This window comes from Falco peregrinus, unplaced genomic scaffold (assembly GCF_023634155.1).
Source record: "Falco peregrinus isolate bFalPer1 unplaced genomic scaffold, bFalPer1.pri scaffold_40, whole genome shotgun sequence".
NCBI classification, from domain to species: domain Eukaryota; kingdom Metazoa; phylum Chordata; class Aves; order Falconiformes; family Falconidae; genus Falco; species Falco peregrinus.
Window position 1 is genome coordinate 151533 of NW_026599607.1, and position 12242 is coordinate 163774.

Below are 12242 nucleotides of genomic sequence, written 5' to 3' on the forward strand. Positions count from 1 at the left end.
ACAGAAATATAGATCTAAACACAAGGGGAGAGTTGGGTAAGGAGACAGTTCGGCTGCAGGAAGACATGCAAGCTTTTCCTTCCTGAAGTAAAAACAGCAGCACAGGTGAGAGGTACCGAAAAGACCAAAGAGTAAAGGGAGGAGAAAACAGGTGAATAACTGAAAGAGCCTTTGCTGAGACAGTCTGCTGAAAAGATGACTTCAGAAGCCGTCACTGTCTCCTGCTCAGGTGCAAATATGTTAAAGATGAGAGAAAATAAGGGCGTAGTATAACTAATAATAATGGTGAAGTTCTGGTATAAAATCAATATTTCCTTGAGGTATCGCTTTTGAAAGCTCCTTGAATTGGCAGAGATCACTTGTGAGAAAGGACAAGTAAGTGTTGCATCTGTCTTGGAAGGAGTCCATAAGTGCAGCTCGGGGAACCACAGGCTGCTCAAACCCCCATGGTGAGGGGTGTGCCACCAGTTAGAGTCGCCTTGAGTGACATTTCTGGCACCTGAGCGGGTAACTGTCCAGGTGGATTTTCCAAGGGTAACTCCTGCCTCACCAACCTGACAGCCTGCAGTTGTGCGTGAGGAGCTCCACAGTGGATGTCATTTCCCTCAGCTTTACAAAATTCTTCTCATGGTCTTCATCACCGTTCTTCTGCCCAAGCAAGTCCATGACACTCTGGGTGCGAACAGAAAGAGATGAGTAAAACACCAGCTGGATGGTCAGGCTGAGAGAGCAGTGGGGAAGGGCTCACACCCCACCTGGAGGCCACTGGGACATACTGGGGCAGTGTGGGCAGCACAGGGGACTCTCCTGATTACAGTTTAAGAGCTGTAAAGATAATCCAGTGGAGGCAACTCTCACAGTGTCTGTCGGTGGCACCAAACTGAGAGGACCATCCCTGTGCCCTAGGGATGCCACGGAGGGGAACCCTGGCAGGTGGGGTGGCCGCCCTGTCAGGAGCTGCACAGATGCAGGACGGACCAAGGGCAGAGCCTGCACCTCCCTCGCATGGACTAACACCCTGCAGCTGCAGGGCCTGGGACCTGCCTGGCTGGGCAGTGTCTGTGCAGAAAAGGCCCTGCTGGTGCTGGGGGACAGAAGGCAAAACACAATCCCACCCCGTGACCTGGTAGCAGAGGCAGCCAGCAGTGCCCTGGAGCGTACGAAGAAGTGCCTTGCCAAGAGAGTGCGGGAAGTGATTGTGTCCCCACGCTCATCCCTCGTTAGACCCCCTGTCCGTGACTGTGTTCATTTTTGGGCCCTGACTGTGGAGGGAAGGGGGGAGGGAGCGGCTGGGTGGCTGCTGGGCTTTTGGCCAGAGACAAGCCTTGACAGCAAGGAAGATGTGTATAATTCGGAGGGAGTTGAGGAAGGAAGGGAGGCAACAGAAAGTCCCCAGGACTTGGAGGGCCACGGTTTCATATCTTTGGCAAACCCCATTCAGAATATGCTGGGAAGTGATGCTGACATTCCGAACCAACAAGGTCCATGGGCAGGCAAAGCTGTGCCTGTTGTTGTGACCCTAAGGAGACCCACACGCCTCTCTAAGGTGACCTGCACACCTACGGCATAGATCATGCTGGGGCTGAATCTCTTGCCTGGCTTCAATGGCCCCCCGAAGCCATGGACAAAGCTTTGGGTGGAGGCCCCAGGTGAGGCTGGTCAGGGCCAGGAAGGCCTAGGGATGCTCTCAGGGCCCTGCCCCCATGGGATCCCACCTGCCAGTGCCCTCAGCAGGCCAGGTTCTCCTTCCCTCCTGCCCTGGGCTGTGCTCTGCTGCTCTCCTTCCCCACGTGCCTGGGCATCAGAGACTCCACAATTTCATAGTCACTACAATCAAGACTGGCACTGCTCTTCACATCCCTGAGCAGCTTGTCCTCTTTAGGGACTCCAGGTGCAGGTGAACATCAGAGTGGGCAAACTGTTTAGTCTGGGGAACTTGCCCACAAGCCCCTGGACTTCTGGCATCCTTGCTTACATATCCAGTGGACACCAAGGAGACGGATTCCCCCAGAAAAGCCAGGTTTTCTCTGCCATTGTTTCTCCTGCATAGTATTTCACAATCCAAACACTTTTTTAATTGGCAATAAATTAATCTTTGCCACACATCTTTGTGTGGCATGTGGAAAAGACGACACTTCTTTGGCCATGAAAAGAATCATTAAGAGATCTCTTTGTCTTTATCTTGACCCATGAGCATTGCTGGTTTAACTTCTCCCTTTGTCCTGTTGAGTCAGTGCAGCTGACAACAAGTGATGTTTGTCTCACCACTGGCTCAGGTTAACCCACCACAGGACCACATCAGGACTGCTGAGCCCACAATGGGGCTCCCAGCAGATGAAAGACCCTGACACATCACAGCAAGTCCTGCAGAGGCCAGAAGGATGGTTAGGACCTGGAACACATTATGGACAAAGAGAGGCTGAGAGAGCAAGAGTATTATTTGAGAAATGGTTCTGAGTGAAAGACTGGAGCGCTGGACCCAGGCCAGCTGGTGGGATCTCAATCAATATTTGTTAGAACACCATGCCATGAGAACATGATCTTGTTGGAGGTGTCTGACAATGGCCTTCACTGAGAGACCAACTGTGGCAAGAGCTATGGGACTTGTGTGTAACAAGTGTCAGTAGGAAAGTGGCTCCCTTTATATTTAGAAATGGTGATGGAGTTGTGTATCACTGGGCAACGGAGGAGGACAGAGGTGGCCATGCAGCAGTGGTCCCTAATGAGGGCTGGGGTATATGACCAGGCTTGGAAATGAGCAGTGTTTGGGAATTTGTGGGGAAAATTTCCCTTCTGCAGCTTTCTGAGGGTGTGCAGGGAACACGGCACAGATCTGGCCCCTCAGTCCCGCTCCTTTGGTGCCTTGCTTGCTTCACCATGACCCCTGGGTCTGCACCAGGACACCCTGCTGTGTGCCCCCACCCTGCACACCCACACAGCTGAGCTCTCACTGGTGTTTCCCTCTCCCTGGACCTTCCCAGCCCAGCCCCCCCCACAGCTCTGCCCACCTCCCCTGCCCTCTCCCCAGCCCAGGCAGACACAGCAGCCCACGCGGGGCTGGCCCCATGCAATTGCCCACCCAAAGGGGGCTGCAGAGCTCTGGGCACTCACCCCATGGCCATAGACCATCACAAGGGCACAGGAGATGCTGGTGGGCAGAGAGGGGTCTCCTCCTGCCAGTCAGCCCCAGGGCTGGCACCAGCCATGGCATGAGGACACAGAGGCCATTGCCTCCCTCTGTCTGCTGCTCCTCTCTCACAGGGACCCTGCTTGCCCACTCCTGGCAGCCCCTCGGGGCCAGTCCCTGTCCCCAGCACCAGGCTGCTGGCCTGGGGGCTCCCCAGGCACCTCCTGCTGCACCAGGGACACAGCAGCCTGCCCCAGCTGGGGCATCCACAGAGACACCTGCTCTTGCCCAGGGATGTGGTCTCAGGCATGGCCCTGAGCAGGCGGTGCTGCTGTGCAGGGCAGCGGTGCCTGAAAGCCCAGGGAGATGGTCCCAGGCACATCCCTCTTGGTCACCCACCATTCCCATGGGCACTGGGCCCCCACACGCCAAGGCTCAACACAGGCCCATGCCCTAACGCGTTGCCCCATGCCCTCCTCCCCTGAGCCATGGGGAACCCAAGCCCAGCAGCATGGTCTTCTGGGGGCAATTCCTGCAGCCTGTTCCTGAGCTCAGCTTTGGAAGAAGAGACCAACCTCCAGATATAGGCATTGAAAAAACCCACCCTTTTATTACTGAGATGTGACACAGGAGTATATATGTACCATCCTCCCTGGCGCATGTACAAAGGCCTCTGGGTCAGGGAGGCTGGGTTCGTGCTTTTGGGGAAGGGGAGTGAGGAAATACATTGAAGTAAAACCATGATTGTCATAGATGGAATGTTAAACACACATGATGTCCTATACGTGACTTGAAAATACCTTGTAAAGAGCCACAGTCAGTTCATTGCCGCTGAGAGACACCTGACTGCATCAGCTTCTTCAGTGCGTCCTTCAGCTCCTGGTTCCTCATGCTGTAGATGAGGGGGTTCACTGCTGGAGGCACCAACGAGTACAGGACTGAGACCGCCAAGTCCAGAGATTTGGAGGAGACGGAGGGGGGCTTCAGGTGGGCAAACATGGCAGTGCTGAGAAAGAGGGAGACCACGGCCAGGTGAGGGAGGCACGTGGAAAAGGCTTTGTGCCGTCCCTGCTCAGAGGGGATCCTCAGCACAGCCCTGAAGATCTGAACGTAGGACAGAACAATGAAAACAAAACATCCACAGGCTAAACAGGAACTAATCACAATAAGCCCCACTTCCCTGAGGTAGGTGTGTGAGCAGGAGAGCTTGAGGATCTGTGGGATTTCGCAGAAGAACTGTCCCAGGGCATTGCCTTGGCAGAGTGGCAGTGAGAAAGTATTGGCCGTGTGCAGCGCAGCATAGAGAACATCACTACCCCAGACAACAGCTGCCATGTGGACACAAGCTCTGCTGCCCAGCAGGGTCCCGTAGTGCAGGGGCTGGCAGATGGCCACGTAGCGGTCATAGGCCATGACGGTGAGGAGAGAACACTCCGCTGAAAGGAAAAAGACAATCAGGAAGAGCTGTGCAGCACATCCTGAGTAGGAGATGTCCCTGGTGTCCCAGAGGGAGTTGGCCATGGCTTTGGGGAGAGTGGTGGAGATGGAGCCCAGGTCAAGGAGGGAGAGGTTGAGTAGGAAGAAGTACATGGGGGTGTGGAGATGTTTGTCACACACTACGGTGGTGATGATGAGTCCGTTGCCCAGGACGGCAGCCAGGTAGATGCCCAGGAAGAGCCAGAAGTGCAAGAGCTGCAGCTCCCGCGTGTCTGCCAATGCCAGGAGGAGGAACTGGGTGATGGAGCTGCTGTTAGACATCTTCTGTTTCTGAACACAGGGACCTGTTGAAGGACAAAAGGCAGGGAAAATTTAGGAGAGACTTCTTTGAGCCAAGTGAAAGCCGTTTCTCCTAGATGCGCCCCCGCTGCCCCATGTCCCCCCCTCTGCCGTTCCTAGGAGAGCTCCCTTCCGAGCCGTGGCTGGAGCTGTGCTGAGTGCTGGCCGAGTGTGCTGTGAGGAGCAGGGGCTGTGCCCGCTGGCTGCCCAGCAGTGAGCCCTGCTCTGCAGCAGGGGCTTCATGGGAACCGTGGGGGCAGGGGCCAGTCCTGGCCTTGCACTGGCTCAGCCCAAACTGCTCCCAGCGCAGAAGGGCCTGTCAGCATCGGCTCTGCCCGTGCTGAGCAACGGCCATGGCCAGAGTCAGGTCAGGAGGGCTTTGTGCTGTGCTCAGGGAGAGCAGGGTGAGTGCTGAGAGGCAAGGGCACTGTCTGTGCCTGAGGGCAGAGGCAGGGACTCTGGTGAGTCCCTCCAGCTCCTTCTCAGCTGCCCTGCACTTGCAGCTTTCTGTGATAGAGTCCAATTACACTGACATGTGTCCTGGTTTAACCCTGGCTGGAAATTATGTACCACAGGGATGCTCACTTACTCCCCCCTCCCCCATAGGTATGAGGAGAGGAATCAGAAAGGAATGTAAATCTTGAAGTTTGAGACGAGAAAAAAATCATAAATGCAGTAGAATAAAAATGAAATTACAATAACAATAATGAGAATGACAGTTATAATGAGAGGGAGGTAGTCGGGGGTAATAAAATCCAACAAGAAAGGAAGGAAAGGAAGGAAAGGAAGGAAAGGAAGGAAAGGAAGGAGGGAAGGAAGGAAGGAGGGAAGGAAGGAAGGAAGGAAGGAAGGAGGGAAGGAGGGAAGGAAGGAAGGAGGGAAGGAAGGAAGGAGGGAAGGAGGGAAGGAGGGAAGGAGGGAAGGAGGGAAGGAAGGAAGGAGGGAAGGAGGGAAGGAGGGAAGGAGGGAAGGAGGGAAGGAGGGAAGGAGGGAAGGAGGGAAGGAAGGAAGGAGGGAAGAATGGAAGAAAGAAACAAAGAAGGAAAGAAACAAGGAGGAAGGAAAGAAGCAAAGAGAGAAAGAGAGAAAGAAATGAAGAAAGAAAGAAAGGAAGAAAGGAAGAAAGGAAGCAGGGAAGACAGTGATACACAATACAGCTGCTCATCACCCACTGACTGATGCCCAGCCAGTCCCCAGCATCGACTGGCAGACCCCAGCAAACCCCACCAAGTTCATATACTGAGCATGAACATGTTGCATCACCTATAAACAACCAAAAATATCAGTGCATTTTCAAAATTGTTCTCAAAAGTCCTTCCCACTTAGATGAAAATTAACTCTATCCCAGCCACAACCAGGACACTTTGTTACCCTAAAAAGCAAGCAGACACTGCTGAAGAGCAGAGGGATCCACTACAGAGCACAGAATGGCTCGCCCTTTCTCAAAGTCTCAGCACCCCCCTTTCTAGCCAGGGACACCCATGGTCACAGTGTGCCCTGGAAGCAGCGTGCAGCTTGGGTGGACACCCCAAGCAGGTGACCAAGGGTCCTGATTACGGTGATTGTTAAAGGAGAGCCAGCTCCTTCCCCAGCATCACACACTGCATTGCCCACAGCTTCACAGATTAGAGGAAACATGGGACACCTCCTTGCTGTGCTCACATCGGCACAGGAGGACTCACAGGGTCTGTGCCTGAGCCTGCAGCTGAAACTCCCATTCCAACCGAGCCGGTCAGTTATCCCAAAATCATCTGAGCAAAGCCAGGAGAGAGACAGATGGGCACACTGGAATGCCTTTCCCTTCTCAAGCCCTGCACAGCACCTCCCAGACCAGAGCAATGCAGGACAGCCACGCTCAACGCCTGCAGCTGTCCCTGCCAGCAGCTCTTTCTCTGGCCCCACGGCTCTTCCCTGCCAGCGCTCACAGAGCCCAGCTCAGCCCCTGTGTGCCCAGCTCTGCCCTGCAGCCGCTCTCTGCCTGCAGGCCTGAAAGAACAGCTCCCCCAGAGCCTGAGGGAAAAGGAGAGCTGATGCTGCTTTGATCTGGATGCTGCTGCAGAGGGAAGGCACTTGCTGACCTTCCTCATAAACATCACTGTGATGCTCTGAGAGTCTCTGCCCCTGCTCTGACCTACACAGTTCAGATTCCATTCCTACCAAGATGAGCAAGATAAAAATGGAAGCAGAGATTCAGGCAAGAAGAGACTCCAGCAGAAAACCCCTGCCGTGAGTGTGCTCATGAGAAGTCGCCTTGGAAATGAGGTGGGCATGAGCAGAAGCTGCGAGCAGCCCTGACCAGTGCAGCACCCACGCAACAGCACGAGAACATTGCCCTGACAGGGTTCGCTCCTTGCACCCACACACTCTCCCCGCAGCCGCACGGGAGCCCCCCGGCAGGCTGAGAGCTGCCCCTGGCAGGCGGCAGAGCCCCTGCCCCAGCACACAGCCCCCTGGGCTGCAGGGACCCTGCTGGCAAGGACAGCCCTGGGCACCCCTGCCTGCACAGCCACCTTCACAGCCCTGCAGCCGGCCCTGGCACAAGGCAGCCCACATGCCCTGGCCCTCCCACGCTGCAGCAGGGAAGCCCTGCTCTGCAGCACACTGGCCTCCTCCACAGCACAAGGCTCCCACAGGGTCCCACAGGCTGGGGGGGGCCCCAGCTGCTGCAGACCCGGCTGGCAACTGCAGAGGCATTGCCCTGCAGCCACACACTTACCGGCTCCAGGGCTCTGCAGATTTCTCCAGCAGGGAGCTCTCAGCAGCCCCCCACCAAGGGCTGCTTTTGAGCTCTCCCTGCCTCCCTCCTCTGCCCCTCTGGGCTCCCTCCAGCTGTCCCTGGGGCTGCAGGGGAACCTGCTGGGCAGCAGGATGAGGCAATCCCTCACGGGCCTTGCCTCACCTGGGGGGACACACTTATTTCCAGCAGTGGCAATTCTCTTACTAGAAAAAGTTTTGTGCAGGAGTATCAACTTCTGTTAACGCATTACTAGAGAGGACACCAGGAAGACTGCAGCAAAGGACCCAAGTACTCCTAAAAGAGTGTGTGTGCATGTGTGTGTCTGGTGGTTCTACAGGCAGGGCGGGGAGGATGTCCCCAGAGCTTCAGTAAGCCCTGCAGAGCCCATTTCAGCACTTCATTGCACAGTCCGAGGGCTCAAGACTCAGCTCTCCCTTGCCCAGGCCATGTCTCTGCTCTGAAGCAAAGCCTTTGCACCCCCGGGCTCGGGGACACTTGGTACCAGGTTGCCTGGGAACCAGACGGACAGACCACCTCCCCTCACTGGGCACTCACCCACAGGCAATCCTCTTGCCTCACAGACCTCACTCTGTTCCACCGGAGGGCAGCAAAAATGCTCTGCTTTTCTGACATCTGAAAATACTCAACAGGAGAGATGGGGGGGAGCTGTGAAAAAAACTAAAGCTCTCTTACAATGCCTTCACCCTTCCCGTTCCTTAGCACTGGCGCCGCAGACGCTGACCAGCCCTTCTGCGTTGGCACTGGTTTCAGAGGACAAAGTTAAACACCAGGACTGGTCCCTGCCCCCACCCACTGCTGCAGAGTGGGGCTGGCTGGTCAAGAGCCCGTGGGCAGATGCCCTGCTCTTCATCACCCACACGGCCAGCACCAAGCAGGGCTGCAGCCACACAGCTGCAGGAAGGTCTCCGAGAAAAGAGAGGGATGTCTGTGTGTGACGGGGGGATGGTCTGTGGGAAATGGCTTTGATTTTGCTTGCAGAAGTCTCCCATAAATTATCACTGTACATTTTCTCCTGTGACAGGACCATATGCCCAGAGGCAGCAGATGTCCAACAGCAGCTCCATCACCCACTTCCTCCTCCTGGCATTGGCAGACACGCGGGAGCTGCAGCTCTTGCACTTCTGGCTCTCCCTGGGCATCTACCTGGCCTCCCTCATGGCCAACGGCCTCATCATCACTGCTGTAGTATGTGACCACCACCTGCACACCCCCATGTACTTCTTCCTCCTCAACCTCTCCCTCCTCGACCTGGGCTCCATCTCCACCACTCTCCCCAAAGCCATGGCCAACTCCCTCTGGGACACCAGGGACATCTCCTACTCAGGATGTGCTGCACAGCTCTTCCTGATTGTCTTTTTCCTTTCAGCAGAGTGTTCTCTCCTCACCGTCATGGCCTATGACCGCTACGTGGCCATCTGCCAGCCCCTGCACTACGGGACCCTGCTGGGCAGCAGAGCTTGTGTCCACATGGCAGCAGCTGCCTGGGCCAGTGGGTTTCTCTATGCTGCGCTGCACACGGCCAATACACTGTCACTGCCGCTCTGCCAAGGCAATGCCCTGGGACAGGTCTTCTGTGAAATCCCACAGATCCTCAAGCTCTCCTCCTCGCACACCTACCTCAGGGAAGTGGGGCTGCTTCTGTGTGGTGCTTGTGTAGCTTTTGTTTGTTTTGTTTTCATTGTTCTGTCCTACATTCAGGTCTTCAGGGCTGTGCTGAGGATCCCCTCTGAGCAGGGACGGCACAAAGCCTTTTCCACGTGCCTCCCTCACCTGGCCGTGGTCTCCCTTTCTCAGCACTGCCATGTTTGCCCACCTGAAGCCCCCCTCCATCTCCTGCCCATCCCTGGACCTGGTGGTGTCAGTTCTGTACTCAGTGGTGCTTCCAGCACTGAACCCCCTCATCTACAGCATGAGGAACCAGGAGCTGAAGGATGCACTGAAGAAGCTGATGCAGTCAGGTGTCTCTCAGCAGCACTGAACTGCCCGAATCTCCTCACAAGGCATTTCCTGGTCATCTCTGGAACATCCTGTGCATTTAGCGCTTTTAATGTCACAACTGTGTTTCTCCTGGAATGTTTGCATGCACTCCACTTCCTCAAAGGAATGAACCCAGCCTGCCTGACCGAGAGGCTTTTGTATGTTTGCATCCAGGATGGTGCAGCTGGACTCCTGTGTCACATCTCTGTAATTTAAGGGGCTTGTGTAGTGGAGACATCTATCAACTTCTGAGGAGAGTAAAGCACCAGTGTAGAGCTCAGCTGTGTGAGTGTGCAAAGTTGGGGCAAATAACAGGGTGGAGGCACACGGCAGGGTGTCCTGGTGCAATTCCTTGGGTCACGGTGAAGGAAGCAAGGCAGTAATCGGGTGGGACACAGGGCTCTGCTCGGTGCCATGTTCCCTGGATACCCAGGGGAAGCTGCCCCAGGTGCCCCAAGATGTCCTAAGCATCAGTCGTTTCCTTTGCTTGTTGTACACCCCAGTCGCTACGAGGAACATTTGCTGCATGGTCAGCTCTGTCATCCTTAGTGGCTCAGTGATACCCAACTCCATTGCAACTCTAAATGTAAATGGAGCCACTTTCCTACTGTCAGTGGTTACACACAAGTCCCATAGCTCTTGCCACAGTTGGCCACTCAGCCAAGGCTGTGGTCAGACACCTCCAGCCAGATCATGTCCTCACGGCTTTGCTTTGAGAAATAGTGAAGTAAACCACTGACTGAGTTCCCACCAACTGACCTGGGTCCAGCGCTCCAGTCTTTCACTCTAGATGTTATCTCAAATAAACCCCAGTTTCTCAGCCTCTCCTTGTCCATAACATGATCCAGGTCCCAACCATCCTTCTGGCTTCTGCAGGACTTGCTCCGGTCTGTCAGGGTCTTTGTTGTGCGGGGGAGCCCCACTGTGGGCTCAGCAGTCCTGATGTGGTCCTGTGGAGGGTTAAACACAGCCAGCACCCAGCCAGCACCACAGCTGCTCATCCGCTCCCCTGACTCAACAGGAAAAAAGCAGAAATTATACCAGCAATGTTCATGGGTCATGGCCAAAATGTGTCGTATTAAAATTCAATTTAATTTATTGCCAATTAAAAAATACATGGACTGTGAGAAACCAGGACTGAAACATAAAGACCATTCCCCTGACAGTTTCTCCAAGGGCCAAATTACTCCATTGTTCCCAATTCATCTACACACCAACACCCTGAGAGGTGCAAGGGTGCTGCGATGGAGAGACAGGACACTGCTTGATGCAAGCAAATGTTGATTTATTGTATACAAGCATGAGTTTATATATGTTACCAGAGGCCGCGTGCTTTAAACAGATTGGTTCCTTAAGCTAAGCATTACATACCAGGCAATCCCTGTTTGGTTAACTACAAACAAAGGACACTTTAAGTAAGTTTTTACACTCATCAATTAACAACAAAGTGTTACTTCCCCTTGGCTCCATCTGTTCCTCATCTCCTTACCTTTTCTCGGCCAGACTCATCCTGTTGGTTGTTATCTATTCACCCTCCTTATCCTCCCAGGGTTTGTGGCCTACAAGCTGGAGCACGTTCCTTTCAGCTAACTGATTGTTACTTATGGTCCTGATTTCCAGGCCCCCTCCTACATCTCCCCCTTCTTGTTTTTGAGCAATCCAAATCCTGTTTGTTTTAAACATGCATTCGATCAAGTTACTCATCACTCCTGGTAAGCGTTGAAACAAACAAGGAACACATAATACTAAAACCAACAATACTGTCAATACCATCAATGCTCCTTTGATTATGGTTTGTAACCAGCCCCCTAACCCAAGGCTTGAAAGCCAGTCAGAAAAAGGATCATGTCCTTCAGTAACATGCTTCATATTCTTGCGCAGTGCTGCTAATTTCTGAGCTATGCTTTTTGAGTGATCAGACAAATTCATACAACACATTCCTTAACGATGTTCACTACAGGCTACTCTCTACTGTTCGTGCTGATTCCTTATCTTCTACAGGTGACATTCCTCCTTTGTTCTGTCTCATCCTAGTTTCTTCTCATACTCCCTCAAAGTTATTTAACTCTTTGCTGCAGGATTTCAGCTGCACATTGTCAAAGCAAGGCCAAAGCTGCACTTTATCTATGTCAAAACAACCCACTGTCTCTGTTCTGTACAATTCTACAATTCCCCCTTTTTGTTTTTGAACAGCTAGTACCAGGTTTGCCGTGTTTTGCGGGGCCCTTGCAAACATGACAGCAACCAAGGCAACAGCAAACAAACAATACTGCCAACTGAGTGAATGGATGCCAAAAAGGCTGACATTTTCTCAGATTTTGATAACATGTTGCTGCAGTGGGGCGCCTAAAATCCATTCAGCACATACCATCAAAATCCTCACAGCCATGTCCTTGAGCCAACAACAAAAAGCCAATAGTTGCTCTGTTTTGTATGTCATAGTGGCAAATTTGACTCAGATTCTGAACTGCCTACCAAACAAGGTGATTTAACTCTTTGATGCTTTCCCTGCTGTTACTCTGGATAAGAGAAGAACCGCTGCAATACATTCCCATCATAGCCTCCTACTACATTAGCATCTACAGAAAGACAACTATCGACATT

At 53.5% G+C, this 12242-nt stretch overlaps 1 protein-coding gene across 1 annotated transcript; it reads right to left on the minus strand.

The window, feature by feature from the left end:
- Nucleotides 1–3949: 3949 nt before the first annotated feature.
- On the minus strand, nt 3950–4885 carry LOC129783381 (olfactory receptor 14C36-like). The gene has a single exon (XM_055793359.1). The coding sequence runs from the start codon at nt 4883–4885 to the stop codon at nt 3950–3952; it is 936 nt and encodes a 311-aa protein (XP_055649334.1).
- Between the last annotated feature and the right edge of the window lie 7357 nt (nt 4886–12242).

Excerpts from the sequence above, each read along its gene's own strand:
- LOC129783381 (XM_055793359.1), bottom strand. The coding sequence starts at position 4,885 with ATGTCTAACAGCAGCTCCATCACCCAGTTCCTCCTCCTGGCATTGGCA.